Genomic DNA, 14,061 nt, shown 5'->3' on the forward strand with positions numbered 1-14,061 from the left:
GGGAGCATTCTATACCCCGATCAGTTTCATTGCTGAAATAAAGGGGATAAACCTCCATAAAATGTTTGATTCAGTTTTGTGTGCTCTATTTTTAACACCTGCACTCCTATTACTTATACGCTATTCTATTTTTTGTAGTATTGTTATCTATCGCTAGATGGCGCTCAATTTCCAGCAGATTTAGCGAAAATACGATAGTTACTGTGCTGTATAAATTGCTGGTAAATAAATAGTCATATAACAATGCTTGACTGCATTCTAACATAGAATTCTAAAATAGAAAGTTTTATTCACAGTCCATATTACAATATTATATTACAAGCTATATTGCAAGCCTAACAAAAAAAAATAAAAAACTGTTGTATATGATAGGATTAGAAAAACAAAACAAAACAAATAAACACAGTAATGCCCAGTAACATATTTGCATGTTCTGTACATCACATTCAAATATATATTGCTTCAAACTAAGCGTTAATTCATTGTACATTATATATATATTTAAAAAATTACATATATATATAAATATATATATATAATGACATTTGATATAAAAATACAGTCATGGGAAGAAAATGGTCTTTTTCTAAATTTTATTTTTTAACATCTGCACATATTGGTGTATAATATCAATGTTAACAATAGTAGGGAGATTTAAATAATTAACTAACCAATTAAAGCTGAGAAAATCTGTAATTTTCAATTTATGGCAAGCACTTGAACACCCTCCACATTCAATCCCACTTTAAATGGCTATTACACACAGGTGCATCACACCAGGTGCATTTAACTTATTACCCAGCCTTTTTAAGGAAGATTTGCCCTATTAAACCTCACACATTTAGTTTGCCGTGCTCCCGACTGTTGTAGTGACAGTAAGCAGCCTCCCAGCCTGGTAAGGGATTTAAAAATATGTCAAAAGACTAAGAATTCAGCCACATCCTGAAAATAGCCTTCATGTGTACGACATTCAAAACCAATCAAGTTCACCCATCAGGAGTAAGCAGCATTACATTAATGTTTGGTGTGCAAGGAGGAAACCTCTGCTCTCTAAGAAAATCACCAAGGCAAAACTGACATTTGGCAGAGAGAACATACATCTGGAATAATGTTCTGTGGCCCCATGAGTCCAAATTTAAATTATTTGAACAGTAGAAGTAGATGACATGTTTATACAAAACATGTGAAGCACTGAGTTGGTGAGGAAGTTCCATGGTTTGGGGATACCTTGCTACAGCAAGACCTCGTCAGTTCCCTACCAAATAATCCATACAATTTGTGACTGAAATAACTGCAAATTTGAGCCAAAATGGCCACCACATATGCATAAAAAAAGCAGCTTTTGCTCTGTCAGAATCTTTAGATAGGCATTTTTCTTCACAACATATGTTGCATGTTACACAATAAATAAGTGATATTCTACCCCTAGAGACTCTGGGGACCCGCATATTCAGTTCACACCTTTTGTGTGAATATTTGACTTCAGATATTTGCACTAAGGTAAATGTGCACTCTCAAGAGCACACCCATGCAGTCAGCAAGGGCATCTAATCCCTATTAGGCTTCTCAAATCGGATTATGTGGCTTGCTTGCAAATTAAAAATAGTCCAGGCCACCTGCGTTATCTTTAATGGAAACAAGTGACAAGTATGATTTCAAGTGGATTTCTTGTATATTCATGAACTTTCGTCGCCTCCCTTGTTTATTTTGGTACCGCATAAAGTTTTTAGACCTGTTTTATGATCGAGCTCAATGTTTAAATGGAAGGTGAGACATTTCTTGCTGCTCAAAGGGAAATTTTTCTCATGGAACATTTCAGTTGTGTTCTTTTCTGCAGAACAACTGTTGATTGCGGCAGCTCAGTTCATTCCAATCGCCCTCATTTCTTGGGTTACCTTTATATGTCATTAAGTGGAGCCAAAGATTAAGCAAATTAGTTAGGATGTGTCTGAAAATAGTACCCGGATGGTGCTGAGAGGCTTTGAGTACTGGAACAACGGCTGCACTCTTTCTGCAGATATAGGAATAACTGATAAGGAAATGTGACCTTTAAGGTAAGTTTTATTTGTTAAATCTTTGGTATTTACTTTCAACATTGTGGTGTCCACACACGTGACTAATTATTTTAATAATAACAATGCTGAGGTTTGGGTTTGCAACCTCTCTGCTGCTTCATAACACAGGAATCTGTGCGTGTATATAAATGACTATATTTGGACTATATTGTATTAACGCCTCCTCATTCAATTTGACTACGCTGTAACCTACTGCAGACATGTAGCTCTTTGCTGCTTTAATATTTATTACATAAGAACCTACAAAGGATTTATACAAAAGCCTCTCCTTCAATTCATTTTTCATACTCTCTTTCCAGAAAAATTAAGAGCGAATCACAAATTTTATTCGATGATAAGCAAAAATTGTTCCTATTAGAATGGGCTTTATTGTGTGAGGGGTGTTGTTATAATTGTAATATATCAACAACTCTATATTACAACTATAGAACTGAATATTACAGCTGTAGAACTGAAGAAGCCTATATAAGTATATTCAATGCACAACAAGTTTATTTCCTAAAATCAACTGTAGCAGCAACAAATAACCATTTTTCTTCATCTCTCTTTAGACATCGCCACTCAAAATGAGCAACACGCCCCCTCAAGAGCCCCCTGGTCCAGAAATGTCCTTTAGCAGTGGGCAAACCTTACACTCTCGGCCCAACCAGTCAATGTCAGATCCATCAACGTCTAAACGAGTGTGCTTCTACAAAAGCGGTGACTATAAATTCAGCGGACATCGCATGGTCATCAATGGCCGCACCTTTAAAACATATGATGCCCTCCTGGATGCTCTGTCCAAGAAAGTGCCTCTTGCTTTTGGAGTGCGGACCATTACCACACCAAGAGGGACCCACCTGGTTAAAGCCTTGGATGACTTGCACGATGGCGGGTCATACGTGTGTTCCGATCAGAAACGGGTGAAGCCGTTAAATTTGGAAGAGGTGAAACGGCGGCAGGTACCCTGGAACACCACCAGACCCCTCAGTGCAGGGCGACGACAGCGCCTCCAGTTTGGCAAAAGGGGCGAAGCTGCCAATAGGCCAGCAAAGGTCACTGAAAGGGTGGCAGTCAGGACACCAAAAAAGCTTGTGGTCGTGAGTAACAGGGATCCAATGTTCAAACGCACGATTGTGCTGCACAGAAGATCAGCGCCCACTTTTGATGCTCTGCTGGATTATTTGTCCCAGATTCTGCAGTTTCCAGTGTTGAAACTTTACTCGACAGATGGTAGAAGGGTAAGTTCTAGCTCTGGGGCTAGTTTAGATACATTAAAATGTATATACTGACTTTCTTACAGGGGAAAACAGCAAGGGCACTATAAAGTGCTAATTCCTTAGAGACACAATATGTGTGAATTGTTGTCCTCAAGCATACTTTCCATTCCAGTCTATATTAAGAAAAGGTGCGTGCCGGGTCACATAAACAAGACAAGTCTAAAGAAAGCCATCAGGCAGTGTTTCATTATGTCAGACAGTGCCTTATTATGTTTGTGTGTGTGTGTGTATATATATACAGTATATGAGTTATTGTCTCATTTTAATGATCACACATCCATTAACAACTACATTTATTATTATCTGATTAACTATCTTAATCTATTCTTTAGGAAATTATCTCAAATGAACTCTACATAAAAAGATTCTTTTCCCCCCTCTCATCCATTTGCTTTAGCTTATCCCAGCTGCATATGGGTGCAGGCAGGGTCCACCCCTGGATGAGTCAACAGCTCATGGCAGGGCCCTGTGTAAGCATTTGGGGCTTTGGTACCTTGCTCAAGAGTACCTTGGTGCTCTAAAAGTCTCCTGGCATCTCCCTCTGCGACTAGAACACCCCCTCAATTTTTGGCTGTGCCAGGGCTTGAACGAAGAAGCCTCTAATTTTCAGCCCAGTACAATTCCTGGCATTCCCAGGTGGTCTCCCATCCAGGCCCTGTCCTGCTTATGTTTCGAGATGAGACAGGGTTGGACCTTCTCAGAGCGGTTTAACTACGAGCCAGATTATGTATTTTTGATTTTTGATTAGATATTAAATTTCCACCATGTGGCAGCATATACAGTGGCTTCTTTGCTACATTTGTCACGTCACACCAACAGAGGTCCTAGAGATGCTCCAGGTTGACAGCTAGTTCCTCCTTCTAAAATGCCTGAAAAGATGTGATACTTTGACCTTAAAGGTTTGATGTGGATGTTTACATACTTAAAAGAAAAGGACTTTCTTAATTTGTCATGTAATCAACGTATACAATCTACCGCCAGAAACTGAGAGTCAGTCAAGGCTATCAAGTGGTTTTGTTTGTCTTTCAGGTTGATGGACTCGCAGCACTCATTCTGTGCTCCGGTGTTGTTGTGGCAGCATCGAAAGAGCCATTCAAATTAGGCAACTATGATTTTCACAGAGGAGAAAACCAGATAAGCCAAGCAATGCTCATGGACACTGGGTCGGGGTTGCAACCAAAAACACGTAAGGGCTAGCGCGGCTGCAATTGTTGTTGTAAAATAAGAAAAAAGAATATAAAATTAAAAAATATGTATTTTATAATTTCATCAATTTTGCTAAATGCAAAGAGCAGAATTTTAACAGAATAGCCACAGTTCATGCAACCTTGAAACAAGTTGTCAGACTGTCATGATAACTTGCTTTTTTGTGAAGGAGTCAATTCTCTCAAAACATATATAGTTTTTAAGAATTCATAGGTAAAATATGTATTTATAAAAATAAAGACAGAACTCATGTGTCCTAATTAGTACACAGAAATAGGAAACAATATTTACTTGAACTGCATTTGATTAAAGCCTTGGTATTGGAATTGCATAAACCTGGTCATCAGTCCTGGTGCTAAAAAACAAGTACCAGTAAAAAAAGTGTTCATCTATTGTGAATACTTCATTATGTCCTCAAATATAATTAATTTCTCTTTTCTTTTTCTCTTTTGCATTTATGTCCCTTTCATCAAACACCTTTAATTCAAAGAGAACAACAAATCTGTTTCAAGTGGAAGAGGCTCAAGGAACTTCTCATTGTCATCAGAGAGATATATTGTTGAGCAAGTGAACAAATCTCAGAATGGAAGCAAAAGTGGCCAGCTGCATCATCACGGCGCGCCATTTGAGGCAGACCACAGACATCCTGGCAACTCTCTGGAGGCCCCTGGAGCTGATGGCGCTGTCAAAGGGCAGCGTGCGTTAATTGTACCTCACGAAGATGACATCGAAAAGTCGTTCCGTGTGAATGAGGATGGCAGTATGACGGTGGAGATGAAGGTTCATCTAACCATCAAGGAGGAGGAAGTGCTACATTGGACCACCACACTGAGCCGCTCCAGCCTTAGCAGGAAGACTGTTTATGCTTCCATTTCGGAGTCAGCCAACAGCTCGCCTGACTCAAACAATGCAGTTGCCAAACACTCCTTCAGCATCTGTGAGGAGGAAACCAAGGAGGAGAACTGTCCCTCTGAACCTGGGAGAGCTGTTGCTTTTAACAAGAAGCACATGCACAAAGGCTATCCCTCAGCAACAGAAAAAGGAAAACCCGTGTCAAGACGTGTCCCTACACCAGGTCCACGCCATGTTAAAAAGACGGCCTCTGTCGAGAGCGTGACAACAGTGAGGAGTTCTGGATCTCAAGAGCATACCCTGGGTCATTATTCCTACATGGAGAGGATGGCAGATGGCGGGACTACTGAGGGATACTGCCTCGTCAGGCACAGCAGCAGCAGCAGCAGCAGCAACAGACCAGTCCCCAAACCTCGGAAAACTGTGGGCAAGGACGGTAGTCATGCCAAGAGGCCCTCAGGAGTCGCCGAAGTTCTCAAGATAGAGAATAACGGGATGGAGGTCAGAGAAACTGTGATGCATATTTATGAAAATCAAGGCTGCTTCGATAACTATTATGCAAATGAGGGTTATAGTTCAGAATATGCATCTTTGCATGCTTCTACTTCCGCAGTTGATAGCAAACCTCCCACGGTCTCATCCAGTAACGATTGTGACATAGACATTTCTCCTGCGGACTCTCTGCAAAGACAGGGGGAGGAGATACTATCATTGTCATCAGAGCCTGTAGTTCCAGACCATAAAACAGAAACTGCAGCAAGTTCTAGAAACCACAGCACTTCAAACATCAACAGACTTTTGAAGAGTGAAAAGAAACACGTGGCCAAGCCCCCAAGGAATCAACAGGGTTCAAAGGGTAGTTCAAAAGAGGCTGTAGCAATCCCTCCCATTAAAAACAAAAATTTATCATCTGAAAAACACAGTAGTGATAAAAAGAATTGGACTTCTCCTGAGAGTGCTGAACGTGGTAAGAAGAGCAATGGCCCTGAAAAATCTCTAGTTAAGCCGGTTAGAAAAGGTGCCAAGAAAGAGGAGGACATCTTAACCTCAAGAGAACATTTCAAAAGCAGCCCATCACAGGAACAAAACAAAAGTAAAGTAGGGGCCAAAGCCACTGGTCATAATGTGAATACCCCAAGCATAAGATCGCAAATGAAGAAAAACATCTCTGGCCTTTTACAGCCCAGAAAAGCACCGCAGCCAGGCAAAAAAACACCTAGTCAGGACAAATCCATGGCCACCATTGCATCGCCAAAAAAGCTTTCTGGTTTAAGTGAGAGTTTTTCGAGGCCTTCTTCCCTACCCCCGCCCTGTGAGGTCCACAAGTATGTTGAGAACTGGTTAGAGAAAGTCAGCTCGGACAGGGACCCATACTCCGAGGAGGGCTTTTCAGATAAATCACCACCTCAGGAAAAAGTTGAGTTTCAGATCGGCGGAGATTCTGAAGAAAATGAAAATGACGAGCTTTGTCAATCAATAGTCGAACAAAATGCACAGCATGTGACAGGTTTGTGTGCTCCGCCGTCAAGCATCCGAGACGGGCGTGCAGAACACCAGGAGATTACATTACAGACGTGTATATTTGCAGAGGCAATCCTTTCAGCAGACCATGACGCAGCTTCAGCTGCCTCCAAAGAAAAGATAAAACCCATCGTGCAACACATTTGCTCTGCGGTGCAATCCATCAAAAGAGCATCGGACACCAACACACCGCCCAGTCCTGACAAGACCAACAGCATGGATAAATTTTCAAACCAGGTGGCTTCAGTTTTTGGCTCATCCTGCAAACTCTTCCTGTCCTTCTTGTCTGTGATTATTCTGCAAGATTGCATAACTGGCGGCCAATCATGGGGCGCCTCTGAGGCTACAATGATGATGGAATCCCTGCAGAAAGTTTCTGCGGCTGAGGATGAGGAAAAGCAGCGGGTTGGCTTGGAAGATCTGCGGAACAAAGCGTCCTTTCAGTTAAAAAAAAGCTGGAAAGATTTCATGAACTTGAGTGACAAGACTGAAACAGAGACAGAGATAACGTTGAGTGTTAAAGGGGTTGATGTTTTTGAGGATCAGTGTTTAATAATTGATGAGCTGATGGGGGAACTGAATATTTCTCAAGATCTCAGAGAGGTGATTTCTTCAACAGTCAGGCTAGCCCCAAGTTTTTATCCTGTAGAGGAAAGCACCTCCTTGGAAACTGAAATAAACCAGCCGGACAACGCAAATGAGTCTGAAATGGGAGAAGAAGCGGGACAGGGGGAGGTGAGAGATCAAATGATTGCAAATGTGCAGGAGGAATGGGAAACTGAAAATGATGAGCAAGTAGGGGAAGAACTAAAGCAAGAGATGGTTGTGGAGGTGCACCATCAATGGGGCAAGGTAAAGGGAAGGGGGACAGAAGAGTCTCAAGGGTCAGAGGAGGAATTACTGGAGGAGACAGAAGAAGAAGAGAGTAATGAAGAGACTGATGAGAGGGAAGCTGTTGAAGAGACAGAGATGGAAGGAGATGCTTTCACTGAGGCCACAGAAGAAGGTGATGAGGTAGAGGAAAGGTTGATAGGGGGTACAGAAGACATAAGTGAGAAAGATGAGATACAAACTGAAGGTGAAGACATAAGCGACAGCGGAGAAGAACCTGTTGTGTTCACGGGGAAAGACGTGGTGGACAATGATAATGACCAGCAGGGTGAGGAGAAGGTTATTGAAGAGAAGAGAGAGGAGGCTAAAGGGGAAAACAAGAAGGAGGATGAAGTGGTAGAAGAGGGTGGACAAGAAAGTGCTGGGGACAATTACAGTATGACTACATGCCAGGGAGAGGATGAACAAGAATCAGATCAAAGTATAGAACAGGAAGGGAGGTATGAGGACCGCAAAGAGGTAGATGAGGAAGGATTAGATGAAGACAGAGAATCAGAAGTTGGGTTAGAGGAAGCCAATGTTCCCAATGAAGCTGCAGAAGATCTTGATATGAAAATTAACGAAAGAGCAAATTCAGACTCTAAATTCGAACAAACGGCTACTGAATTTCCAGTCAAATATTCCTCTGAGGAGCATTGCGAGGACGATAAAGGTAATGGTGCAGACACAATGACAGATGATGGAGAGGAGCACTGCGACGACAGAAGCAACAATCTACCACATCCGGTGGAAATATCACAGGAATTGCTGGACTTTGTCAACTCTGCCCTACAGTCCTCATCCCTTATATTCACCTATGATGCGCAAGGGAATGTCTGGCTGGAGCCAGACAACTGTCGAGTTGTAAAAACTAAACAAGCTCTCATACCGAAAAGAAGTAAGGATAGTCAGTATGGTCTAAAAATCCTGCCAAGCCCAAGCACCTCTGACCTGTCTGATTACAGGCCAGAAACGTCGGAAAGTTGGCGATCTAATCCCCAGGAATCTACAGATATGGCCACAGACAGTGGAGAAGATACTTTGGAGAGGTCTGTCATTAGCAAAAACAAAGGAGAAACCCATCGTCAGAAGACTAACGCAGAGCCAGCAAACACTGGGAGTAGTGCAGAGGCCTTTCAAAATCCTCAGGTGGAAAGCAGAGGTACTATTTCATCTTTCAGCTCAGGGATTGAAACCCCAAGGGAGAGTCCACCTCAAGCTGCCACAGAGGACACACGGTGCACCTCTGCCTCTTTGGTGGAAGAATCCCCTGATGGGGTTTTGATAGACCAAGGCAGATGGCTGCTCAAAGAAAATCACCTCATCAGAAAATCTCCCCCATTCTCATCGGGAATGTATGACAACGCCGATAGCACGTCCATAGATTCGGGCCAGGAGAATGGCGAGGATACTGTGACCCATACTCAAGCCCAGCTCAACCCTCTCACATATTTTTCCTCATCAGAAATTGAGGAGATGGCAAAGCCCAAAAGTCCTAAATGCACCTACTACAAAATGCCACACGGGAGCGATTCCGATCCCTTTATAGATGATGGCAGTTTGAAAAGTGAGAAAAATGCAACAAGTGGCAGTAAAAGAAGAGGATTCCGCGTGTCTCCCACTATTGACACTTCCAAAACTTGGGCGAGTAAAAATGGGAGTCTGTCTTCATTCACATCAGTCGAGTTTAAAATGTCAGACAGGAAAGTCCATCCTGAAGAGGAATCCTCAGCTGTGGTACAAGCAAGGAGGACATCTAGTGGAGGGAGGCGTGAATTGCAGGCCCAGGACTCACAGGACACACTCAATTTGAGGTGCAGCCCATACTGTCCCATTCTTTAAAAACACGAGACAGCTCACAGAAGTATTCACAGTTTTGTATCTGTTATTGCTCTTGTTTTGTTTGTCACAAAACTATTTAAGCTATTTTCTGTTACAACAGCCATTTATTAATGTCATTCATGCAGCACCACACCAGGTGATCTGCCACTGTGCCTCTGATGTGTGTATCATTGAAAAAGTCAATATACACACATGAACTAAGTACTTATTTTTGGTTGTAAGAACAACACGTAATGATATCTATGATCTCTCTACATCATACTTTAATGTCTTACAATACTGAGTCTGTTGTTTTCTGAAAATGCTGCAGATAAATAAAAATAAGTGCTAAGGAGAGCATATTCTGCTGTTGCATTTGGTCTTGTTTTGATTTCCCACATTTGTGTACTACAAAAGATTCTCTGCACAAAATCCAGCATATTTCCATTTATCAGTTTGTGTTTGCCGCATTAGTCTTTTCATTTGCTAACTAAGCACCTTTACTACCAACATAGTGAGATGCTTTGGTAGCATTTGTCTCAACCTTAATGGAAAACGACTCCAACTGAGGCTTCAAATAACCAGTGTGCCATGTTTCACTAGCAAATATTCCAAACCTACCCGAGCTTCCTTCATGCTTATTGTTGTAGACTTTGCAAAGTCTAATACATCATCTGACTGGTAATCACACATTTAAGTGATAAGAATCAAACAAAATTATTGCTTTTCCCAACATATAAATGTAGGACAAAGTGAGCTTTATTCCTTCACATAGCTTTAAATACAGTTAAGGTGTTTAATGCTGCAACACTCTCCACTTACACAGAGTGATATAGAAGAAAACTTACTTCTGCTTTAAGAATTATACAGATGACCTGAAATGCTCACTGCTTTGAACTAAAATTAGCGGGACTAAGATGAAATTCCTGTATCACTGTATTGTGCAGCTTCCCAAAACTTTAGCAGGTAGCATCACTGTGGCTGTGAAGACAAAATCTTAAATAAAACTAGACAGTACATGGAATGTAATCCAGGAAGTGAAAGTGTTATTATTAGACAGCAAAATAAACATCTTGAGTTTTCTGTGATATTCATCTGAGAAACCCAGGACTAGTCATGTCTTGAGTCATCTAATTTCATCAGGCTGCTTAATAATGCATTCTCATCATTGCCTTTGCACAATAAATCATATTTGCTATTCTATTCATTTAAAAAAATCATTTGGAGACTCATTTTCTTTAGAGTGTACAATCATTGAATTAAATGACACTCATACAGATTGCCCGCAAGCAATCCTGCTCTGTGGGGTCTTTTGTGACTATCATAAGATAATTAACCGAGAGAAGCATGTGAATACTGGACTAAACAATATTACATTTATTCCAGAAACTGGGCTATGACAGACTGGCAAAGTTCATATTTCACTTCAATACAAGCAGCTGGATGAAGATTTCCATTCCCCTTAGGTTTTAATGTCATGGCATCAAAAAACAAACAACACCAAAAAAAAAAAAAAGATTTATATTAATATTCCTGAAACACCAAATTGCAAGATGTGCACTGCTACACGTTGGAGTTGTGCTCTCTCTTCAGATGATCTGTCACGCTTCTCAGCCAAAGGGCATAGATGAGATAAAGGGTGTCATCTGCAGCTGTTTGATGGCAGTCACACACATGCTTGTGGCACTTATGTGATGGCCACTGACAGGCTGGCTCAAAATATATGTGAGTGGGGAGAGAATGTTGTCCTAGAAATGAGCCTGGACAAATGGCAAGCTCTGAAAAGCTGATGCTGTATATTAACAAATTAGAGCTACATGAATAGATAACGATTACTTCCCCCATTTCTCTTCCCGTCACCCCCTGCAAACACACCCATGTGCAATGAGACACACAAAAGGAAGAGGGACACAAAGGCATCGAGAGTGAAAGAGAGGTCTTTACTAGGTTGACCATTCTGGATTCTTTCCAAGGGTTTTGCCGGTCGCTATGGAGATTTGGAAAATAGCCCCTGCAGTTTAATTCCTCTGTTGTTCCTACGATCGAAAGGTATCCAGTGGAAACTCATTCCCTGGATGCCCGCCCTTACTCTGCTCTTTTGGTTGGGCCCTGACAGAAATGGTGCAGTCAGAATACAGAAGAAAAACTACTGAAGGCATAACATATTTTCGATGATCGATCGCTGGCAGAATATGCACACCTTTATCTTCCTTCATGTAAGCAGCAGTGTCTGAGGTTTTAGATTAGCATAAACAAAAAAATAAATAAATCTAATTTCCCAATTTCTCATGTATTTTCCCTCTAATAATCACGTGACCATCAACAAGCGGGTAACAAAAGCCTACTCTGGCCCCCTGGTAGGATTTAGAGCTATTCTGTCTGATTTATTTTGACTGTCGCACTCAGAGAGGAGCAATAAGCACTAAATTTGCCATGTTGTTACCCAGGAAGGTTACCAGAAAAAGAATTAATGATAGATTAATTAAACAGAAAAACATCTGAAACTAAGGAGCCAACTACATGACAAAAATCCTTTCTGCAATTATTTTAATAACACAATGAAATGTTCATTTCGTCTTTGTGATTAGGGAAGCCCCAGAACCTTCCGGTCTCGTTCTGATTAAGATTATCGCTATGGCTACTGTGCATGTGGGAGGGTGATTCACTATCATGAGAGGCAAAACAAAGACGGTCTTTTAGCTCCCCTGCAGTCCTATAGCAATGAAGCCCAGAAATAAGTTAGACCTGATTTAACTTCATCTGCCACTGCCTGACTGAGTTTATTTAAGATTACATCTGATTTTATTCTTATTCTAAACCCACACTGAGGTCATTTTTAATTAGCTCCTTCACAGTCATGTTGCTTCAGAGAGGACCAGGAGCCTCACCCACAAAAATATGAAGGACAAAACCATAAATTCCACCATTGGCCAAGAATGGGAGCTATTTGGGTTGAACTATGGCTCTGGCAAAACACTGGCTTCAAACAATAATTATGGCCCACTGTCTGCATTCTGTTGCTCCAGTTAGGTGACAGATCAGCAATACACAATCCCTGCTCTGTCCCTGACAATTCGGGCCTCCTCTGTCTGACTCTGCGGCCAACACTGGCTGCGCTGCCTCATAATGGGCCTGGGAGCAGGAATTTTAGTGCCCCCCCGCCTCAGAGTGAGTGTTGATCATGTGAATTTCCAGTGCCAGCTTGGGGTTCCTCTGTTTACTCAAACTGGGGCTGATATTTGGGCCCTCCAGCACCAGTGCATGAGGACCACGCCTGCATTTCAACTTATTTTCTGAGTTTAGGTCAATATTTCCTGTTGTTTGCGACATTCCGGAACACTGCAATGCCGCAGCGTTCATGGGATTATGCAGACTAATTACCTTCCTGAAAATAGGTAAAGTCATCATGACTGATGTTTAAGGTGGCTCAGACAAAGCAAGATGGATCCAGTTCAATTTCTGACACATTAAACATGCATATCTGATCAATGGAGTGAGTGTCTGGTGTGTGTGTGTGTGTGTGTGAGTGTGTGCGTGTGTGTGTGGGGTGTGTGTGTGTGTGTGTGTGGGGGGGTGTTCTGTGATGGAATGGAGACCTGTCAAGGTTGTACTCCTGCCTCTCACCCAGAAAATACTGGGATAGACACATAATTAGGTAAAGTTGGTGGTTCCAGAAAATAAATGAGAGTTAATACTGAAACACGAAGCAGTACTACAAACATACTTTACTTCAGAATTATGTAATAACTTTCCTTGGAAGTTATTACACATGCAACACTGTCCACTGTGATGATGTTAGTCTGAAGACTGATGCATTTCATTCCGATAACTTTTGAAACAAGAAGCAATTTTAACTTTGGTTTATCTTTCAATTCAATTTCCCTACAGGGATGAATAAAGTACATCTTAATCTTAATTAACAAAACAGTCCTGAATATCACCATGTGACATAAAAATGATGACTGCGTTTTGACCGTCAACAATCAGCTGACGTGCGTGGTGTCCAATGCGTGCATTTTTAATCGTGACCAGATCTGCCAGATGCCATTTTGTTGTGCAAAGGATGATAAAAGGATTCACTGGATTCTGGAGTAATTGACACAAGCATCAAACCTGTTTGTCATATACAGAAGGTATCTGTGAAGGTTCTCTCCCAGGCACCTGATCTTCATAAATAAGCCTAGTCTTAAATAATACTTGCTGAACTCCTCCACTTGAACATGAAACACCATCAGTGTCTACATGCCTTTAGCCTTGTTCCTCAGCCACCATACTGAAATTTTCCACCATGTATCCATGTATCCAAGACCTTCAGAACCTTTAAAGACCACAAGGAGCTTTTCACCTCATAAATGAAGTCTTTAGTATTCAATTCGTGAAAAGGAACATCGCCAGCATTTTAAATCTTCAAGTTAACAAATACCAATCAGTGCATCAGCATCATAAATCCCAGGGCG

General features: G+C 41.4%; 1 protein-coding gene across 1 annotated transcript; it reads left to right on the plus strand.

Moving 5' to 3' along the window:
* The first annotated feature begins 1,576 nt into the window (after positions 1 to 1,576).
* LOC130539287 (oxygen-regulated protein 1) lies at positions 1,577 to 9,972 on the plus strand. The gene is made up of 4 exons (XM_057057524.1): positions 1,577 to 2,054; positions 2,627 to 3,295; positions 4,364 to 4,520; positions 5,031 to 9,972. Exons 2-4 carry the CDS (start codon positions 2,642 to 2,644, stop codon positions 9,623 to 9,625), a joined length of 5,406 nt encoding a protein of 1,801 aa, XP_056913504.1. The 5' UTR covers positions 1,577 to 2,054; positions 2,627 to 2,641; the 3' UTR covers positions 9,626 to 9,972.
* Positions 9,973 to 14,061: the final 4,089 nt, after the last annotated feature.

Source organism: Takifugu flavidus, chromosome 15 (genome assembly GCF_003711565.1).
Source record: "Takifugu flavidus isolate HTHZ2018 chromosome 15, ASM371156v2, whole genome shotgun sequence".
In the NCBI taxonomy this organism is placed as follows: domain Eukaryota; kingdom Metazoa; phylum Chordata; class Actinopteri; order Tetraodontiformes; family Tetraodontidae; genus Takifugu; species Takifugu flavidus.